The 23,399-nt window shown below is 40.6% G+C and overlaps 1 protein-coding gene across 3 annotated transcripts in view; it reads right to left on the bottom strand.

Moving 5' to 3' along the window:
- The window catches only part of LOC114560050 (spondin-1), a 290,808-nt gene that overhangs the window by 31,594 nt on the left and 235,815 nt on the right, over positions 1–23,399 (bottom strand). For all 3 annotated transcript variants that reach the window (XM_028585198.1, XM_028585200.1, XM_028585201.1), the window contains exons 12-13: positions 21,611–21,781; positions 18,780–18,947 (exon numbers count right to left, since the gene is read on the bottom strand). In XM_028585198.1, the coding sequence (XP_028440999.1) occupies positions 18,780–18,947; positions 21,611–21,781 (339 nt within the window). The remainder of the gene's footprint in view (positions 1–18,779; positions 18,948–21,610; positions 21,782–23,399) is intronic.

Below are 23,399 nucleotides of genomic sequence, written 5' to 3'. Positions count from 1 at the left end.
ACGAGGCATTAGAAAGTTTGTAACTACACCAGAAGTATATTTAAATAACACTTGCCTAATAGATTCTCCTCACGGCTGCTATTGCGCGAGATCCCGCGAGATCACAACATATATTGCCGGAAGAGACTACTGCTAAAGGAGAATCAAGAAGCGAGTGAACAGCAGAAGCAGCTACTGTAGCGTGAGGCAATAGGAAAAGATGCCACACAGTTGTATATATCCTGGCTGCGGTTTAAAAGCTAAAAAGTTCCATCCAGAGTCGTTCTATGATACAAAGACCCGGAGCTTCTACAACAGTGGCTTGTTGTTCTCAAAATGGACATCACAACGCCACTCGAGACGCTAAAAAAGAAGCGCTACCGTGTCTGTAGCAGACATTTCTATGATGACGACTTTTATTATCCAAGTAAAGTCAAGGACCCCAAAAAGTCAACTAGAGCTCTTCTGAAAAGGAACGCTATTCCACGAGTGGGACCACCGGCAGCGGACATAGTAGAGGTAAGTTGACTAGTATTCGGCTGATAACGTGTTCGTATATAGGTACATTGGGGGAGGGGGCATAATGAAATACCGGGTGTTTTTATGCAGTCACAAGTAACATTTAAAATGTCGAAAGTTTTTGCGTTACCATATTCAAAATGTCCTCACAACTGTAGATTTATCTATTTTTGGAATCATTGGAAAAATCGAGCAAGCTTATTTTGTTGTCCAGGGAAGTAGACCAATCCTGATCTATTGTGTAAGCTCTGATGGTTGGGGGGTGGGGGTGAATGTGTGTGTTGGACATAAAGATATATTATGTTGGCATAGCACAATAACTGTGTCCTGTAATAGCACGTCATTGTTTTTTATAATTTTTTTATTTCTAATACATTGCTGTGTTGAATGTCCTCCACATTTTAGGCTGGAGAGCAACAGTCTGGTCAGGTGGTAATTGACGTATCAGACATGATTGGACTACCTCAATCTACCCCTACAAAGAGCCATGACACCAGTGTGAGACAGTCCACATCCAAGAGCCTGTCCTTTGGCCTACCATTAACCCTGACGAGTCCAGAACCAGCTGTGGTTAGACCACGTACCCAGCGTTCTCTGTCTGGCACATACATGGCCCGCTCTCCAACATGGAATCTTTCTGAGGTAATACTGGCTATAAAAGTAATACAGTAACTAATACACTAAACAAGACAGTAACTAATACACTACACAAGATTTGCATTACAGGTGTTGTCACTCTAATTGATCACTAAATTTACTGTATGCTGAATTTGTTTTTCATTGCAAGGAATTGGGGGCTACATCAGCATCATGCCTTCTCCCTCATGCTGGTGCTGTAATCATTTCACAAGTGAGTGCATCATGTACTTCTCTCCTGCCTAAATATAAACTTTGTTTACACTGTTAAAAGTCTGAAGTGGAACCTTATTCTTTTGTCATAACTCAACAATCTTTATCCCTGTCGTTTCGTAGGAAGAAGAGGATTCTCTTCAAGAAATGAGTACAAGTTTTGGAGAATGGCGATTAGACGACCCAAAGGATGACCCTAAGGATGACAGCTACAAGCCACCAAGTGACACCTCCCCATCAGACTCCGGCTCGGCCTCTACATCCAGCCATGGCTCAATAAATGGATGGTCAGAGAGAAAGTGGATAGTGGATGAATCGAGCATAATGCAAATGTTTCAAACTTGCTGCCTTTGTGGAATGCCCATGGCAGAGAGCAAATCAACCAAACACGGTACCCAATTAAAAATCCACTGGACCTGCCTGCAAGGACACAATGGTTTATGGCAATCATGCCCAGACCAGAGGAAGATGGGCAGAAATAATTTACTCACCTCTGCCGCCATATTATTCACCGGAGCCACTTATACCAATATAAGGGCATTTCTTCTAAACCTCCAAATCCCTGGCAAAACGCAGTTCTACTCTGTACAGTCGAAGTATCTCATCCCAGTCATAAACCATGCATACAAAAATCAGCAGGACCACGTTATTGAACGCCTGAAACAACTCGCTGACACAGAAGAAAAAATTGCCTTGGCTGGAGATGCGCGGTGCGAAAGCCCTGGTAAGCATTTAGACAAACTGTGTGAACTGTGTAAACTTTAGAAAAACATTTATATTAATTTTCTTTCATCTGTATTAATGTTAATACTTTTTTTGTTATAGGTTTCAGTGCAAAGTATTCGACTTACTCCTTCATGGATGATGCAACAAAGGAGATCGTCCACTTTGAATTAGTTCAGGTAAACCAACCTGCATAAATCATTTACTAAATTAAATGATCAACAAAAAGGTGTGGGTATTTGATTGCTTCACAGCATTTGTGGTGGGTCAACTCTGAAAATGTTATTCCATAGGTTACGGAGGCTTCCAGCTCAGTAGCCATGGAGGCGATGGGATTCAAAAGAGGCCTCGATCATCTCCTGACCACGGGTGTGGATGTCGGTGTCATCACTACTGATAGAGCACCATCTATATGCAAAATAATGAGGGAGACCTACAACGACATTCGCCATGAGTTTGATGCATGGCACGTCAACAAGAGTAAGTGTAATGCCTACCAGAAGAACTAACAATATCACACCATGTTTTCTCAATTGTGTGCATTTGATAAAATTCTGATCGTAATAAATCCATCTTGTTTTTTCATTTAGGTGTCAAGAAGAAGCTAGTCAATGCAGCAAACAAGAAGGAAAACAAAGACCTACTGACCTGGCTGAAGTCTATAAGTAATCACTTATACTGGTCTTGTAGCTCCAGTCACGGAGATGGTGAGGTAAGAACAACTCTATTATCATTTGGCAGTGGTGCTACAGGACCAAATATTGCACAAAAACAATCAGGTAAATCTTCAGTTATTATCTCCTATATCCCCTCCAGGAGTGTGTGCGTCGGTGGAAATCCCTGCTCCAACACATTGTTGGCATACACAGATGGGAGGAAGCCGGCATACAACACACGTGCCATCATGCCCCTCTGACAGCCAATGAACAACAGAGGAAAAGGTGGATGACCGTGGATTCCCCAGCATACCGGACTTTAAAAAGTATAGTCCTAGAAAAAGTATAGTCCTAGAAAAAAACATACTGCGAGACTTGCGGCAGATGGCACTGTTCAAACACACAGGTATGTCTACAAAATATTTTTTCCCCCCTAAACTAAATTTTTTGTTTTATGACAAAAGTTATTTTGCAACAGAAGCATTGCTGCACTTTCCCTCTAAGACATTTAGGTATACAATGTAAAGAGGCTCCTGTAACTATCATTTAAAAGGATGTTATCACGTTTATGGCTAATATTTGTATGGGGTTGCATTGCACCTACACAGGGTCCCTGGAAGTTTTCCATTCATCAATGCTGAAGTATACGCAGAAAAGGCTTCACTTTGCTGGCCAGAACCCAACTTGCGGTTATGGACCACAACGCCAATGTTGGCAAGGAGCAGGCCAAAACAAAGCAAGGTAAAGACATACATCTTCTAATAAAATCACTGCTATTCTAAAATGATCTGAATAAGAAGTGAAGTTGAGTGATTTTTGGAATGTCAGCTACAGAACAAAAAAAATACATACATCTGTTGTGCTTTGTGCAAATGGTTGACCATATGTACACCTACACTGTGTTATTACCTAATTTGTTATTACATTTTGTTTTATAGGACAACCGCAATTTGCATTTGCCTACTCAAAGGCCAGTCATCAGTGGATTGCTAGGCCAGTGTATGAGAGAGGTGTGCAACTATTCCGCCAAGAGCTCAAGGACCACACTCTGAAGATGAAGGATGAGAGTAATCTTGAAGATTGGCCCCGTCCTCCGCCTCGCCGGAAAAGGCTTCTAAAGAACATTGCCCCTGTGCCTAGGCCTGACAAGTCAGAGTTGTTGAAACAATCCACATCTCGGTTCAAGTCCCAGTGAAATTTTCTTTTTTGTTGTGGACGACAGTCGCTCAAAACATTGTTTTGATTTATTATTCCGGTGTTTGTATGTAGTTCTGTATATAATTCTGTCAATAAACGAGTCTTTATACATCTTACCAACTACTTTTATTTATAACTTCACAATTGTCATTATCCTTCTACTATGGTACAAATTTACATAACATTATTTGCAAAATCAGAGAATTCTCAATAATTCCTCTGCTTCTTGAAAACCTCTGTAATCGCCGGTTGGGGAGGGGTACTTGGTCCTAATTGTGGTCACCACACAACTGGGCAGGACTCTCCACTCTTTGCGCCCCAGACGCTCACCTTGTAATCCCCACTCCAAGACGATCCGATATGCCACCAATCTACACTGTCTAGGGGTGGAAATAAGAAAGCAAGAGCAATCAAGGGGCAGTCATATTCTGTAATTTTGGCGATTCACAAAAATTGATTAGAGCACTGACGAAAATAAGTATTTGTGTAATTACTTTGCAGATAATTGTCCGTCGGGTCCCTCTGGAACAAGTCTTCTCTTCCAGTTGATTTTGGGTACGTTAAAAAATGGCCGTACAACAGCGGGGTTTATTAGTGCAGGATAGTTATCCATTGCTGTGAGACAGCATGCCTCGGAGTTTTCTAGGCATTGGCGAAACACGTCCGACTCCCGACAACACAAACACTCTTCCTCTGTAGCCATGGGCTGACATTGTACACCGCTACACCACCAGTCGCTTGCACATCTGTTAGGTGTGTCTGGGACCTCCGCGATCTCCGCCGTCTCTTCTGCAGCTCTCCGATTCTCCTCCATTACTTGTAGCTCCTCGTCTGTATATTCAGGCTCAAATAGGTACGGTCGACCTTCGAAATTGAGCCACTCATTGTCGCGTTTGATGCTCACCTTTGACTGCCATTTTCTTGATCTATTCTGCTGTTCTCTAGCTTCCTGCTTGATAGTCTTTTCCGGCAATATATGTTGTGCTCTGTGCGGGATCTCGTGGGATCTCGCGCAATAGCAGCCGTGAGGAGAATCTATCAGGCAAGTGTTATTAGAGCCCGAGCGCCGACAGCGGCGAAGGCCCTTGAAACTGAAGGAATTATTAGGGCCCGAGCGCCGACAGCGGCGAAGGCCCTATTGAAACTGAAGAAATTATTAGGGCCCGAGCGCCGACAGCAGCAAAGGCCCTATTGAAACTGAAGGAATTATTATTTTTCTTTCTTTCTATTATTTTCCAGTCAAATGAATTGGCTTTTTGAGGGGCTTAATATATTCAAAAACTCACCAAATTTGGCGGTCGGATCAAGTCTGGTGAAAATTTACGTATTTTAAGGGTTTCGGGAATAGGCGCACAAAAATGGCTCGCTAGCGCCCTCTAGAAAGTTAAGAAAATTGAGCCCCTGCAGTGCGTTGACTCACGAAACTTGGTACACATATGTAACATGTCAAGATGTACAAAGAACTTCATAAGAGCCATACCCTAAACCCAACAGGAAGTCCGCAATTTTGATTTCAAAGTTCAAAATTAGTGTGATTTTGGCCATTTCCACATGTCGTACTTTAACGAACTCCTCCTAGAGATTTCATCCGATCAACTTCAAACTCTGTCTGTGCCATTTTAAGACGTTAAAGATGAAAAGTTGTTAAAAGAAAAACTTTTCGTCATAGGGCGTGGCCGTGGTGGGGCGGCCATTTTGTGCGTTTCGCCGCCAAAACAGGAAGTGGGTGTAACTCGAGTGTATGTTGTCCGATTACCTCGAAACTTTTCAGGATTCATAAGAGTCCAACCCTGAGGACAAATAAAGGCCGATATTTACTTAAAGTCATAGCGCCCCCTAGTGGCAACAGGAAGTAGGCCTAAAAGTCAAGGTGCTATACTTTAACGAACTCCTCCTAGAGATTTCATCCGATGGACTTCAAACTTGGTCTGTACCATCCCAACACCTTAACGATGAAAAGTTATTAAAAGAAAAACTTTTCATCAGACGTGTGGGCGTGGCGGCCATTTTGAGTGTTTAGCGATGAACAAAGAAGTTGTTGTAACTTGAGTGTACGTTGTCGTATCTGCCCGAAATTTCTCACAATTGACAAGGGTCCAGGCCTGAGGACACCTACAGGCCAAAATTTACTTTTGGTCATAGCGCCCCCCACTGGCAACAGGAAATCTGCCTTATATGACAAACATCATCCGATTTGCATGAAACTCAGAATGTGTGGTCTACGTGTGATACTGAGCCGCTCCCTATAATATGGCCACGCCTACTTACTCAGGCCACGCCCCCTTTCATAACATTTGAACCGTTTAAGGTAGTCTTGTGTGAGGTGTCATTGAACTCAGCAGAGACTTCGTTTTTAATTGGTCATGGTTTGACCCGCCCCCTATGGTTAAGCCCCGCCCTCTTTCATAAAATGTGAACTTTTTAAGGTATACCCTTGTGTGAGGTATCATTGAACTCAGCATAGATTTCTTTCTTCATTGGTGATGGTTTGACCCGCCCCCTATGCTTAAGCCCCGCCCCCTTTCTTAAAATTTGAACGATTCAAGATAGACCCTTGTGTGAGGTATCAATGAACCCAGCAGAGACTTCCTTCTTCATTGGTGATGGTTTGGCCCGCCCCCTATGTTGAAGCCATGCCCTTTTGAATAAATGCTGACCCATCTAAGGTAGAGTCTTGTGTGAGGTATCATTGAACTCAGCACAGACTTCCTTTTTAATTGGTGATGGTTTGACCCGCCCCCTCCGCTTTTGCCACGCCCCTTTTCACAGCTAATGAACCGTATGACGTAGAGTCTTGTGTGAGCTATCGTTGTACTCGGCGGGGAGTTCCCTTTTAATTGTTGACGATTCGCGGCGTCTGAGTGCTACGCAAATGCGCGGTCGCAAGGAGCGGCGTCCGCCGGTAACCCCGACGCGCGCAGAGGCGCGAGGGCCCATCCATCGCTGCTCGCAGCTTTAATTAGGGCCCGAGCGCCGACAGCGGCGCAGGCCCTATTGAAACTGAAGGAATTATTATTAGGGCCCGAGCGCCGACAGCGGCGAAGGCCCTATTGAAACTGAAGGAATTATTATTTTTATTTCTTTCTTTCTTTCTTTCTTTCTTTCTATTATTTTCCCGTCAAATGAATTGGCTTTTTGAGGGGCTTAGTATATTCAAAAACTCACCAAATTTGGCGGTCGCATCAAGTCTGGTGAAAATGTACGTATTTTAAGGGTTTCGGGAATAGGCGCACAAAAATGGCTCGCTAGCGCCCCCTAGAAAGTTAAGAAAATTGAGCCCCTGGCGTTTAACGTAGACTCACGAAACTTGGTACACATATGTAACATGTCAAGATGTACAAAAAACTTCATTAGAGCCCTACCCTAAACCCAACAGGAAGTCCGCCATTTTGATTTCAAAGTTCGAAATTAGTGTGATTTTGGCCATTTCCACATGTCGTACTTTAACGAAATCTGTGCCATCTTAAGACGTTAAAGATGAACATTTGTTAAAAGAAAAACTTTTCGTCATAGGGCGTGGCCGTGGCGGGGCGGCCATTTTGTGCGTTTTGTACTAGTGTGGACGTTTGGTATCAATCCGCGCATTATTAGTGGGGTTATTTACGAGATACAACTCTGGATCCATTAGCGCCTGCACTAAGCTAACTAGCTGAAAACGCTAACTCGACCTACGTTGTAACAAGAGGAAAAAGCTAATGGGGCGGTGTTTGGCTCGAGGTCAAAGTGCAAAGCAGCCTAGGATGAAATTACTCCGAACCATCACTTTAAGTAGACTTTACTTCAAAAACTTGTTTCTTACATTCAAGAAATCAAGTAGCCTATACAAAGACTAGCCTTGCTGTATCTATATAATAATCTGATGCAAAAAGTTGCCTTACCCTTTTTAAGTAGATCAGGCACAATATTTTGTATCATGCTTGGTCTACTTAAAAAGTTGTGTGGGGTACTTTCTATAAGATCATCTCTCAATGCAAATCAAACCAGCTATTAGGCTAACTGAAATAAAACCATACCAATCTCTAGGTATGGTGAAGGGTATGTGATGATGTGGGGCTAGTTTTATTCCAAAGGCCAAGGGAACTTTATCAGGATGCATATTATCCTGGATCCATGAAATACTGGCCTTTAAAAATAAAAATCTGCCTGCTTCTATGGGATTTTTAACATAAGGGTGTACTCACTTATGCCCCCTGTATTTTAAGGAAGAACATTTATTTAATTTATTTTTACGATATGAACACATTATTCATTCAAAGAAAATTGGTGTCCTTAAGGTCTGATATTTCCTCATTTTTTAATTAAGGCATTAAGATCAATTTCCAAAAGATTATTTTGTATTACTCTTTTTAGTCAACTTTAGCATGGGTTCATACGAGCACAACTGTAACATAATAAAGCATGTGCCAGCACATTACTACATTACACTCGATCAAATTAATTATTTTCCAACATCATAGAACAAAAAAACTGAGTGTACTGAGAGTGCATTGGGAGAACCTCAGAAAAACTGTGTAAAACTCTGTAAAACTTGATAAGAGTCAGCTCACTCAAATCCTACACCTTCAACACCATCTGTATAGCTTTTAAGCATGCAAACAGACCTTGAGATCATGGACTTTGGAGGACATTTTTTGTTCACATCCTCCAGCTCTAGGAAGATCTTCTGAAAGACCTCAAATATATATTTCAGTTTATTAGGGTACCTTAGTTCCAAGGCATAGATAAGGCCCATCAGATAGGTGCAAGCATGTGCCACATCTGAGATACCAAAAAGGACTTCTACTCCCTCGATGGCTATTCCAGCTTGCTTGGGTAGACCATCCCTGGCTTTGCTGACAACAGAGATGCCGAGGAAAAATGTAGTAAGAGCTTCTTAGACTGCTGCAGCATCGTCGTCATTGAAAACCTGAGAGAGAAAACACCAGAGAGAATAAAACTTAATTATTGTATAGTAATGTGAAGGATGCATAACTCTTGGTTGCCTCTCCAAACAGAGGATCAGATTGTTATGTGGTAGTTTTGAGTAGTATTGTAGCTTAGCAAGGGTGTCTACAGGTATCACAGAGTTCAATTAAATGCCATTTTAAGTCAATTTAAGACCTATTGTTAATTGATTTAGAAATCATATTTCGCTCATTCAATTAAAGGTCCCATGGCATGAACATTTCAAGCTAAGAAAAAACTTTCAGTAGTCTGATCTGAAACTACCTCTAGATGCACTGCTCTAGTCACAGCACAAGTAAAAAGTGCAATGTATGACCACTCGATCTGACATACAAGGGTCCTGCAAAATCTACCCCAGTAACCTCAAATGGTGGGGACTCTGTGACACTATCTCTGGATAACGGAGCTGTAACTTGCTGGGCTGGTCTCGCTTTCAGTTTCCTGCAAATGTTACAATGTAACACCACCCGCTTGACTAGCTGTCTACCCCTTAAAACGCAGAATCTCTCCCTCATTTGCACTAGAGTATCTCTGACACCAGAATGCATCACTCTCTCATGACGGGACTGAACTGTTAACTCAGAGTATCTGTGCTTTGAAGGCAGTATCCATGGGTGTTGTTCCCTGTAACTAATATCAGATTGCTGCAACCTGCCTCCTACACAAATGAGACCATTCTCATCTAAAAATGGTTTCAGGTCTTTGATTTTTGAATCTATTCTGAGGTTTTTTCCCTCTTTTAGCTGACAGATTTCCTGGCTAAAACTATGCCCTTGTGTCATCTTCACCCAATACACTTCTGCTGCAGTAAGCTCCTCAGAAGTCAGTTCTCCCTGAATCTTTTGACCAGAACATGCTACCTTTTCACCCATGCAGTTATTCTTAACACAGTTTTTAACCTGCTGTACTTCTTTAGGTATATCAGCTTGTTCAGTGCTGGTAAGCTGCACTACAGCCTGAAACTTGGACCTAAGCTCATGTTTACTTTGTCTATACCACATTCATCATCAATGTTCTTTGCTTCATCAGTCGAGGACAATGAAGGTGGTCGCTTCCACCACAGCTGGTCTTGGATGAGGTTCTCAACACTCCGGCCTCTCGTGGGTAAGTCAGCAGGATTAGTTTTGCCACTGCAGTGGGACCAAAGTTCTGGGTTAGTGAGACCTTGTATTTCAGTCACTCTGTTTGCCACAAATGGCTTCCACCTATGTGCTGTGCTACGTATCCAATGAAAAATAATCATGGAATCGGTCCACATGTTCCAAACGTGGCAAGGTCATTTTCTTTAGTGGGGCCACCTTTGACTTCGATCCCACAAAGCTGGTGACAACTTCTCCTTCCTTGTTCTCTCATTGCAGATAGGCAGCAGGCATCTTCCAATGACTCGGCACCTCTGCTATCAATGCTCTCTTTGAGTACTTGAGCATTCATAGAATCCTCATATGTTAGTGTGATCACTTGTTCAGTAAGAACCACTTTGATAGTGTCTTTGTCCTTTATAGCCTTAGTTTCAAGGAGAGTAAAAAACTGACCATCAAAATCTTGGCCCTGAAAATGAATAGCAAAGTATTGTTCAATGGCAAATGTCTTTTAAAATATTCTTCAATTTCCCCACAGTCTGAGGGATTCCTGAGGGCAAGGAAAGCTTGCAAATTTCTTCTTGCAGTATGACTCAGACATGTTGATTCTGTAGTAGGAAAAAAAAAAGACAAAAGCTCAAAAGTTATGTTGAATTTAGGCATGCAGACAATGAAATTACATTTTATTACAAAGATAACTTAAAAACATTTTTTTAAAGAGAGTAGTATTAAAACACATAAGAAGCATTCTTAGGTAAGTTACAGTACATTAAACACTAAAACAACCCATTAGGCAGGTGAATGTAATGTGGATGATCAGTGTATGCAACAGAAGTAGTATTTCAATGCAAGTAAAGGTAAATACAAATAAAGTATCCAGAGAGTTCAACAACAATAATTATATATTAATACTTAATATAACTAAGGATTTTTCTATTTTCAATTTTGTCTATTGTTTTTCATTCTCTCATTAAAATATATAATGAGTACATATCACAGCCTGTCATGATGTATTATTGCTTAAATGTTCCATGTTCGATATGTTGTTACTAAATATATATATATATTTTTTTAAACCAGACATTTCAAAATAACTATAATAACTATAATAATAATAGCTGCAACCACAATACTGTGATACTAAGTTATACCGTCAATCGCATACCGGCCCATGGCTACTTGTAAGGTAAACCATGCAAGGTAAACAAAACTCATACAGGCATGGCATGTACAGAAAAACAAGTGGGGGTATTTTTAGAGTGGGACAATGCAGGAAATTGTCTAAAAGTCTACTTGGTGACATTTTGGAAAAGTTTTGCACTTTTTCTCATGTCCTGGGAAATGTGAAAATCATTTGAAACACTGATGGTATTGAGGAATCAGGGACAGGGATTTTAAACATGTCAATATATACTGTATTCACTACTTAATCTTGCAGGGGAATGTGATGCTTCAAGGTGACAAATCACTTTTGCTCAACAGTGTATGCTGCAAGACGGTAGGAGTCTGTTAATTCCTGTTGCTCAAGGACTGTCACTTGTCTTGTGCACACACACAACACTCTTGAATTTGAAAAATCGCGAGAGTAAACTAATAGAGCACTTTTAGCAAATGTAATCACCATCATGGGATCCACATAAAATATATAAAACCAACTTTTTGTCTGACCCATGAATGAACAATGAACATCATTTTTGCCCAACATTCAATACTACAATTAACAATTAAATTAAGTGTTCGTACAAACCTTCACTAGTAGTAGAGTAACCTGATAAGGATACCTTCATCCAGTGTAGTTGTAGAGACAGCTGGTAAAGATACATCATAGTTAGTTACTAACCACTGCAATTAACCAAAACTACACTATAATATAAAAAAGGCTAAAATAAAATGCATGAAAAATAGTAATTCAAGTTTTCAGATTTGCATTGACCTAAACTTCTTTATTTTAAGTCTTCCACATTTATCATTTATCTGATGTTAATTTTATCTCTTTGCAGATTATTTCTGTTTCTTGCATTCATTCACATCTTTTCTGAAGCACATTGTACATTTATTCAGCAGTTGTTAGAATAAATTAGTCAGAACTGTGCAGAAAGACGTTGCCTCTCATAGACTTGCATGTCAATTTCTGGGTTAGGGTTAGGCTTAGGCTTGTACTGAATATTTTTCCTGCTCGTAGCTTCTCAAAACCAGCTATTTTGTCATTAATGTGGTAGGCTACTTCCAAGTCTAAGAAACTTACTGACAGTCTGTAGTCTTAGATAAGACATAACGCTGGATATTAATGTTTTGTTTTAATTGTTTGCTCTCTCAATAACAGCTAGAGGCTAAGCTGAGTTTCTTTTCTTGCCTGTTTAGCTACATGGTTTGTTTGCTGTCAAACAGACACATTATCTTTACATCATTTTAAATAAATCCAGGGTACACATACAACACGAGTTCATGTGTAGGGACCCTAATAATACCACAAGCAACGTGTCATGTTGTGTCGAGCCTTCTTAGTATTTTAAAAATAGCTATTTTGAGGTGTATTAGCAGCTAGTTGGCTAGCTGCTAATACGATAGCAGGCCTCGAGGAAAGCCACTTGCTAACGTTCATCTTCAAATTCAGAGAAAAGACTCTAGAGTCTTTTCGTTTAATTTGACAATGACAGTAGGCCTGATATCTAATTTAACTTACTTGACAAACGTTATTCTTACCTTAACGTTCAGTCGACTCAACCATAAACTCAGCCTCTGGAAATGCGGTCTGCTGTTTAATTTCAATCAGGAGGGAACAGGTGTGCGTGCCAGTTCGCGGTATTACGGAACAGCGTAAATGAAACAAGCTTATTGTTTGTTGAGTGTTTGTACTTGGGATAACTAAATAACGCATGTAAATGAAAAAAATGCAAATGAAATTCAAATGATACATTTCCATGTAAAGATACAAACAGATTTACGTTATATCTACAAATGCTCAGAATCACCTTTTTTAGTGATTGCTATACAAATAAAGCTGCCTTGCATTGCCTTGAACAAAGCAGCTTCTCCACAAAAAAGAGCAATCGAAAAAGAATTTAGCAACAGGTGACCAAAAACGGCAGAACCAAAGATAGCAAGTGAGTGCAGAAGATAGCAAGTGAGTGCAGAAAATTTCAGACACGGTGGGAAAATGAATACTTCTTCATAGAAATCAAGGGAGATTATTAGAGATTATAATGTACGACGACACTATGAAACCAAACTTCAGACTTACACGTCCTGCACTGCCGAGCAAGAACAGAAAGTTAAGTAAATGGCAGCTAGCTTGCAAACTCAACATTATTTTTTCCATGCTAACAAAACACAAGTAAGTGCCACAATAGCCAGTTACGAGCTAACTCAACTTATTGCCCGTCACGGGAAACCTTTCTCAGATGGTGACTTCATAAAACAGTGTCTCACTAAAGTTGCGGGAATAATGTGCCCAAAGAAAATGCAGGAATTCAACGTTAGCATTTCCAGGAACACAGTTGTGCAGCAAATTGAATCAAGTGTCAGATCAAGTGTGATTTTTACTCGATTGCATGTGATGAGTGTTTTGAGAATGAGCTGAGCTTTCGTAACAAAATTAATTAAAAGCCATTTTACTATGTGTTTAAAACCCATTAATGGAAAACTGTGATGATATGAAGGTAAATATTGTATAAATATATAAACAGCCGGTGAGACGTTATAGCCAGTTTACTGTAGGTTTTATTACTGACCTGAATAAGGCTACTGTGGGCCGTAACCAATGCCAAAACAAAGAAACCATTAAGTCAACTAACGTTACCTGACATTACTAGCCACCCATTAGCTCTTCTCTCACACCCCTTCTCTTCCTGCAGGACCTAACAACAGCCACCCCCCCACCTTAGCTCTCAGCCAACTACAGGTGTACGATCTCCTGCGGCTCACTCTCATAGGAAGATGACATGTAGACAGGGTTCACAGCATCTAAACTCACGTTTACTTAACTGACAAATCTGGCCCAAACTACTGTATATAAACAGTGATACTCTGGATTCACAGGGAAAGGGGGCAAAAGTCCATTCTGTGGGGGGTCAGAGGGGGAATTCGAGTCACCAGGGGGGGCATGAGATTGAGCTGTGTCCGGCGTTCCACGTGCCCCTGTGGGGGTGGCTGTACCCTGATAGGGGGCAAGCCTGTCTCGGTGTAGGGCAACTTTCCTGCCTCTTGGAGGCAGCTGGAGCCTGTATACCACTTCACCCAGTCTCTCCAGGAACCTGCAAGGACCAACCCATACACTGTCCAGCTTTGGGCACCTGCCTTTTTTGTCTGTGTACACCCAGACCAACTCCCCGGCTTCAAAATGACGTCCTCTGGCATGCACGTCGTAGTTCCGCTTCTGTTTTGCTCGAGCACACTGTAGCTTGTCTCTGGTGAACTCATGCGCTGACTCCAAGCGGTCCTAGAGCTTCCAGGCGTAGTTGGGGCCTTATTGATGACTTTTGTTGCTGGACTAAATGGGGGACAAAAATTAAGCCAAATCGACCTCAATCAGGCTTACTACAAATGCATGTGGAAGAACAGTCATGTGAAAGGCTGACTATTAATACACATAAAGAACTTTTCAGATACTGCAGACTGCCTTTTCACATCAGCTATCGGTATCACTGTTCCAACGAGATATGGATCAAATCCTGAGCAGGTTGAAGGGAGTGATTGTTGAACTATTATGGACGTTTCATACCCAACCTGGCATGACTTCTAAAACCATTACATGACTTGCTAGGCAAAGAGAACGCGTGGAAGTGGACAGCCAGCTGTCAGGAGGCTTTTCAGAGGGCAAAAGATGCATTGACTACATCAGAAGTTCTAACCTACTTCAACCCATCGCTTCGGATTCAGTTTGCCTACGATGCCTCTCCTTACGGTCTAGGGGCGGTGAACTCTCACATACTGCCATTCGGTGAGGAAAAGCAGATTGCTTTTGCATCAAATACATTAAACACTGCAAAGTCTAATTATGCTCAACTGGAACTAGAGGCTCTGAGCATTTTATTTGGAGTCAGAAAATTAAATTGGTACTTGTTTGGTTGGAAGTTTACAACCCTTACAGACCACCGACCTCTCACGACCTCGGACCGTACACTGGGATACCATCTCTTGCTGCATCCCGACTGCAGTGGTGGGCGTTGCTGTTGTCAGGACACTCATATGACATTATGTATTGCAAATCAGACTCTCATTGCAATGCAAATGGTATATCCAGATTGCCACTCCCTGTCACAAAGCAAGAGTCAAACACTGTGGACCTTTTCTACTTCAGGGAGATAGAAAAGGAACCTGTTTTAGCTATTCAAGTAAAAAAAGGAGACCAGAACTGACCCTGTGTTGTCTGCTGTCATTGACATGATTGTCAAGGGCCAACCTGCTGGTGATGACGCAAACTTAAAGGCCTTTGTTGGAAAACGGTCAGGACTGTCAGTTCAGTCAGGATGTTTGCTTTGGGGGAGGAGAGGGATTATTCCCTTTTCACTCCGAACCAAAGTATTGCAGCAACTTCATGCAGGACACAGTGAAATAATGAGAATGAAGAAGATAGCAAAAAGCTATTTTTGGTGGACAAACATGGACAAGAGATTGAAGACATAGCTAAAAGTACAGTGTGCACATAGAGTTTGCAGGTCTATTCGAAGACAGAATGTTTGTTGCAGCTTTTGACGCACACAGTAAATGGCCTGAAGTGGCTATCATGAGGTCAACCACCACAAAGAAGACAAACCATCAGCAGCAAAGGACACTGTTCAAAAGCAACAAGCAAAGCCTGCCATCACTAATCAATAATATTAATGGAAATATAATTGTAACCCAATCACTATACATTGTTAAACATTCAGAACATTTCTATACAGTCACCCATAATAAATAATCACCTCTTTCAACCATTATTAGACAAAGGCTTCCAAATTTGGTATGATGGGGGTATACATAGCATTGGGGACTTGTATACTTGGCACTTTTGCCAGCTTTGAACAAATATCCAGAAAATTCCATACTAATATTTACTTTTTTCATTACTTACAAATTAGGACTTTGCACTCAATAAGTTAGCTAATTTTCCAACTATCCCCACACTATCTTGACTGGATTCTTTATTAAGCAGTCAATACGTTAAATACAGGTAGATTTTCAATGATTTATACTTAGATCATGAAAATATATAATCCCTCTCTATCTCATATTCGGGAACAATGGGAAATTGATCTAGGTGGCCCGCTCTCGGATGATGAATGGGACATGGCTAATTCTAGCATTCATTCCTCTTCTATATGCTCAAAACATGCCTTAATACAGTTTGTGTTAATACAGTTAATAAAGTATTGCACTGGCTACACTTTTTAAAGCTAAACTTTAAACGTACAATATGTAACTTTCTGCCGCTAGGGGTCTCTCAACCAAAACGGACGGTAAAACTGGACTTTTGATGACATTGGGAAGTTGCGTGGAATTATGGGAGTTTTTAGTGTTAAACACCTTCGCTGCCGGTTAGAATGCATCAGTTCACGGACGAGTTTACCCATTCAAGTTTATTCATGTTATTGTAATAAAATAGCTGCAGTTTCCCCAACATAATTAAGTTTTTCTTAATTAGATTTTTATTTGTAGCTGACCAGTTAGCTAGTGAGCCAGCAAGCTAACAGTAGCCAGCAGCTAAAACACAAAATATTTCACATATCAATGTCACCTTTTGGATGGTTTCAACACCGGGACAGACGGGATTTGTTGTAACGCTAGCTAGCTACTAAACAAGTCTGAGAGACGGGTGTGGGTGGGGACGTTCGATGCCTGTTGTGCAGCAGCAGAACATCTCCCAGCTGACCGGAATTATCTCACCTTCACTTTTCAGTAATCTTAACTTTTCGTTTTGGTGCTTAACCCACCTTTTGTCGGGTTAATTTAGCTAACCGTAAAGACAGCTAAACGCGAAGGGGGGAGAAATTCGGCAGGGAGGAGATTTTCGGCACATACACCGGTAGTGCTACGGCGATGTAGCTAGCTACCGCTATGGATGGCCGCTGTTATGACTCGGTGCTGGGTCTGATATAGTCTGTTTCCCGACGTTTAATTAAACTGCCGTTAGCGTCGTAAGCACCAGGCACTGGAGATAAGTTCTGGCCGGGGGGTTGCTGTAATGAAAGTAGCTGGCTGATAGCTGACTGGGGGCTAACGGTAACTAGCTAGCTATATGTCCCGGGGCTGTTGTCAGCTGTCATCCCAACTGAGTCTCTCTGCACCGGGGGAGTGAGGCAGACAGACCGGGGTGTGCTACTTTGGCTAAATTAGCATTAGATTAATCGTCTATCTATACAGCTAACATTAACGTTACTAGTGAAGTTATTCATGGGTTAGCTCAGTCCTGTTAGATGTGGTCGAAACAGTCATACTAAAAATAACTTTATTAGCGTGTTGAACAATGTTGTAACCTCATAATGTTACCCACAAAGCTTTAGCATCAACGTTAGCACATTGTAGTAATGTTAAGCTGGTATCGATATTGAACTTTCAAAATAGATAAGGTCTCTGTTGTATTACTGTGATAAAAAGTGGGATGTAATTAATCACAAAATGATGCTGTATGGCAAGAAAAAGCAGTATTACGGTTACAAGTATTTATTTTCTGTGACATTGTATGATTTACAATTACTCCTGAACGTATCATCTTGGTGCCAGTGTTCTGACGGACGTTAGAGTAACTGGAGGGTGAAAGGTTATATGATGCCACTGATGGGCGACTAAAGGAAACGTGCCGTGTCTGAAAACAGATTTCTCTGTGTTTGACATTTGGTGGAAACATTTGGGATAGTGTAAGAACACAACTCATAAAAATAAAAAACATAGGTATATGGTAATTTTTAGACATTTTAAAGCAGAAATGTTACATATTGTACCTTTAAGCACCTAAACACCTAAGCCCTATATGTGACAGGTGCAAACAGACCACAGCGACCATTTACCATATTTTCTGGTCATCCTTTTTGACACTATCTCCAAGTCTTATGGCCGTAATATTATGCATTCTCAGAGGATTCCAATCTTCCTGCTCATTTACAGAAGGTAATTGCCTTTTTACCCTCTGTTAGCTACACCTTCCATACTATTTCAATGGAAGGATGTATTTCTTCCTTCACATAACGAATGGATTAAAGATTTGATGATTACCCCCCCCCCCCAACTCGCTTTGTATAAAATAGTGGTTGGCGTATTTTCTGGACATAGTTATGCTTGAGCTCTCTACAGCAAGGATTAACAAAGCCAAACCATCGACTATAGACCTATGGAAAGGTGCAGCAGCACAGGTATCAGTCCTAATGATCTAAGCATCACAAGAAGTAGAGGAGGGCGACTAGGCAGGGTGTGATTTCTGTTTTTGTTTTTGTTTATTTGTTTGTCTTTTCTTTCTTTTTCCTTGAGACCGTGGAGGGTGGGGGGTGGGAGAGGGGGGTTGTTCTTGTTCAAGTGTGTTGTTCTGTTCTGTTGTTATTGTTTATAATGAAAAACCAAATAAAAAATGTATCTTAGAAAAAAGATTTGATGAAAAAAATCTAGTGCAATCTCAACGGCTGTACAAGGAGATTTTGCAAAACCTGGGACCCATTAACAAACTGTAAATATTTGTAAAATTTTAATGTGTGATCTGTCTTTCAGATTTTTTTTGTTTTTTGTTTCTGTTCTCTGCCCGGTATTACTTATCTTTCTGTTTATTTGTATAACTTGGGATGACATGTCACTGTATTGTTTGATAAAAGGAAATAAAAGTGTTAAAAAAAGAAAAAAACACGAAAGGATAAATATTACTTACGACATTCTGGCATCATGCATTTCTCCACCTCGGACACCTCGGTCTTACACATTGATCCGTCTGTAGGAGGCATCTTAACCATGCGTTCACGTCTTCTCATACCTAAGCCACAGGTGATGCTGCAGGGATCCCACTCAGCCCACTCAGTCACCACACAGGTGCTTGGTGCTGTAGAGAAGGGAAAATACCCAAAAAACAATATCAATTAAAGCTGCAAGCAGCGTTGGACGGGCCCTCACTACTCTGCGCGCGTTGGGGTTACTGGTAGACGCTGCTCCTTGCGACCGTGCATTTGCATGGCACTCAGACACTACAAATCATCACCAATGCATAGGGGGCAGGCCAAACCTCTACCAATAAAAAAGGAAGTCTCTGTTGAGTTCATTGATACCTCAAATAAGACTCTACCTTAAACGGGTCACCATTTATGAAAGGGGGCATGGCTAAGCACAGAGGGGCAGGCCAAACAATCACCAATGAATAATGAACTCTCTGCTGAGTTCAATGACACCTCACACAAGACTCTACCTTAAACGGTTCAAATGTTATGAAAGTGGGCGTGACCTGAGTAAGTGGATGTGGTTATATTATAGGGGCCGGCTCAGTATCACATGTAGACCACACATTCTAAGTTTCATTTAAATCGAATGATGTTTGTCATATAAGGCAGATTTCCTGTTGCCAGCGGGGGGCGCTATGACCAAAAGTCAATAATGGCATGTATATGTCCTCAGGCCTGGACCCTTGTTGATTCTGTGAAATTTCAAGCAGATATGACAATGTACACTGTAGTTACAGCCACTTTCTCGTTCATCGCTAAACACTCAAAATGGCTGCCACGCCACGCCCACACCGTTTGATGAAAAGTTTTTCTTTTAATAAATTTTCATCTTTAAGGTGTTAAGATGGTACAGACCAAGTTGGAAGTCTGCCGGACGAAATCTCTAGGAGGAGTTCATTAAAGTATAGCACCTTGACTTTTAGGCCTACTTCTTGTTGCCACTAGGGGGCGCTATGAGTGTGAGTCAATTTTGTCCAAAAATTGTCCTCAGAGATACAGTCTTATGAATCCTGAAAAGTTTCGCCAGGCCGTATGACGAAATTTTTTTCTTTTAATAACTTTATATCTTTAATGTCTTACGATGGCACAGACCAAATTTGAAGTTGATCGGATGAAATCTCTAGGAGGAGTTCGTTAAAGTACGCCATGTGGAAATGGCCAAAATTGCACTAATTTCTTTGAAATCAAAATGGTGGCCTTCCTGTTGGGTGTAGGATATGGCTCCAATGACATTTTTTGTACATCTTGACATGCGTCATATGTCTACCAAGTTTGGTGAGTCTACGTTAAACGCATTGCAGGGGCTCAATTTCTTTTAACTTTGTAGGGGGCGCTAGCGAGCCATTTTAGTGCGCCTATTCCCGAAAACCTTAAAATATGTAAATTTTCACCAGACGTGATGCTACCGGCAATTTTGGTGAGTTTTTGAATATGTTAAGCCCTTCAAAAAGGCAATTCATTTGCCGGGAAAATAATAATAATTCCTTCAGTTCCAATAGGGCCTTCGCTGCTGTCGGCGCTCGGGCCCTAATAATTCCTTCAGTTCCAATAGGGCCTTCTAATGGTCCTAATATTGAGCGAAAAAGGGATTAGAACCACAAATTGCCACTTAGGGCTGCTGAAGTCAAATAAGTTGCTCCATTTCAGACAATATTTATCATCATTATTATGTATGTTCTTTTTTTTCACATAGAGAAGGAAGAATGAGTCTAAGTCCAAGCATGAAGTAGAACTTAAAGTGATGGTTCGGAGTAATTTCACCCTAGGGTCCTTTGCACCATGACCTCGAGCCAAACACCCCCCCCAGAAGCTTTTTTCACCTGGGCCAAACATTGGATGAGTTAGCCTTATCAGCTGAATAGTTTAGCGCAGGGGCTAATGGATCCGAGAGTGTCTCTTGTACATTACCCCACTAATAATGCCCGAAATTATACCAAACTTCTACACTAGTACAAATAGGTTATGCATTCATAAAACAATGGATTGTAAAGTTTGTAAGTACACCAGAAGTTGTGTTATGTAAATAACACTTGCCTGTTGGCTTCTCGTCTCTGCTGCTGCTGCTGCTGCTGTTGCTGCTACTGAGTGCTTAGGGCCGTCTACAAATTACAACACCGAAAAGCGATACAACAAAAATATTTATTAATTTAATGATTAAATAAGGTAATGTCTCCAAACTTACGTCAATTATAACTTGTATCCTGCTAGTTATACTACAGCACTTACTTTAAAAAATAAGTTAAATTAATAAATATTTTTGTTGTATCTCTTTTCGGTGTTGTAATTTGTAGACGTCCCTATGCACTCGTCTTACAGCAGCAACAACAACAGCAGAGAGCAGAAGCGTTATTTACATAAACTTCTGGTGTACTTACAAACTTTACAATCCATCGTTTTAGGAATGCATAACCTATTTGTACTAGTGTATAAGTTTGGTATCATTTCGGGCATTATTAGTGGGGTAATGTACAAGAGACTCTCTCGGATCCATTAGCGTCTGCACTAAGCTATTCAGCTGATAACGCTAACTCGTCCAATATTCGACCCAGGTGAAAAGTTTCATGTTCTAACAAGATACATTATTACGTTATAACATGAAACGTAACATTTTACAACACTATAAATTGTTATTACATGAAAAGTTTTACTTAATAACGTGATAATTTATTGTAATCACGTGAAACCTTTCACGTTATAATGTGATAAATAGTGTGTTATAATAAGAAAAATACAGAGTCACAAATGCACACAGCAATGCATTAAGACTCACAGCATTTATCGTTGACAACACACTTCTCTATCTCCTCAGTTTGGAGCTGGCAGAGCAAGCCATCCTCAGGATACTGTTTGACATATCGCTCTCTAGACCTCGTCCCCATCCCACAGGACACACTGCAAGCAGACCAGCTGATCCACTCCGACATCATACACGTTGAGGGCTCTACACAGGAAAAGAAAAAACAAGTAGCAACAGATACTGTTAGAAGAGCATCCTGACATTTTATATCTCATTTTTTTCTTTTAAGTTTGCTAGGTTATTATTAGAAAAGGTTCTGCATTTGTCGAGAGCAGTTTTAAAAATGGTATCATGCAGGTGCAGTTCCCTTGTTGTTATTCCTCATTGCAACCAGTTCCCTAAGTCTGCTGCTGGAGTTGACCATTCATTTCAATGAGTCATAAACACAAGGTTGGTTTTGGTCAAATACGTTTGGCTGCCACTGCACACAGGACTCTACATATTCCAGTGTCCCCAATAAATCTAATTTAAGCTATAGTGCATAGTTTCTGTCGCCCCAATGAGGAATTCTAAGTAATGACAACAACACTGTCGGCGCATCCAAATGATACAAGCCTTATGTGATTGCAGTTGCTAGCAGCTAAGGAGAACAGAAGAATTAAAAAAACATGGTGGACTCCTCAGAAGAGGTAATGATCTTCACTCGAGTTTCTGTGTGGGAAAGTCACCGGAAGACACAATCTTTTGAACATAGTGAGTAACATAGAGGAGTGCTTTTTTCAGAGGGCAAAACACAATAAGTGGTTTATAAATTGGTCTCAATTTATCTCAATTATTATCTTTACTCTCAAAGTCTGTGCCTTTGTCATGTTGCCTAGTGCTAGCTGTACTTTATATGTGTACTGCAGGGCTTGACATTAACTTTTTGAGGCACTTGTCCTTCGGACAAGTACATTTACGTTTCACTTGTCCATGAACAAAAGTCACATGTCCAGGTAAAGATTCATCATTTTATAATTTCTTTTGTGTTTTGCTAATGCAGAATTTGAAGAAACCATTGAAAGCATCCAAACACTATCAACATTAATACAATTCAGTTTAAACAGTAGAAACAAATGTGTCCCAAGAATAGATTTCCCCTTCAACAAGAAAAAAGGATCTCCAGACTCATAATACAAAATTATACTTTGCACGCCGGTGTGCAGAAGTTAATATATTGAGATTCTAAGTGAATATTTTAAAGTTTCTCATTACTTTCAGATTCCTAGTCAATATTCTAAGTTACTATGTCAATATATTGAGATATTCTGAGTTACTAAGTCAATATATTGAGATACTGAACCAATATGTTGAGTTACTAAGTCAATATATTACGATACTAAGCCAATATATTGAGATTAAGTCAATATTTTATAGTTTCTTATTACTTTGATATTCTTTGTTTATATTCTGAGATACTGAGTCAATATATTGAGATACTAATTCAATATTTTGACCAGAGGTAGTGGTGACTTGAACTTATACTATATCTAAAATAATTTTGTAGACATAACAATGGATTTTGCCACTAAATGTTGGTGTCAGTGTGTTTTTTTTTTTTTTTTCTACAATTTCACTTGCCAAGGGATCCTTTAAAAAGGTGTAGCTACTTTACAGTTGATTATTACCTGATATTTAATCCGCTACAAACAAGTAGCGGAGCAGCTAGTAACGTTACGAGACAGAGAGCCAGCCGTCAAGAGTCAAATTAACTTCATGCTTCATCCGCACAAAGCACACTTCTATCGCCACGAGTGACAGCTTTATTCGGCTCGTTTTCTGT

This window comes from Perca flavescens, chromosome 8 (genome assembly GCF_004354835.1).
Source record: "Perca flavescens isolate YP-PL-M2 chromosome 8, PFLA_1.0, whole genome shotgun sequence".
NCBI classification, from domain to species: Eukaryota; Metazoa; Chordata; class Actinopteri; order Perciformes; family Percidae; genus Perca; species Perca flavescens.
This window is presented reverse-complemented; position numbering and strand designations above follow the sequence as displayed.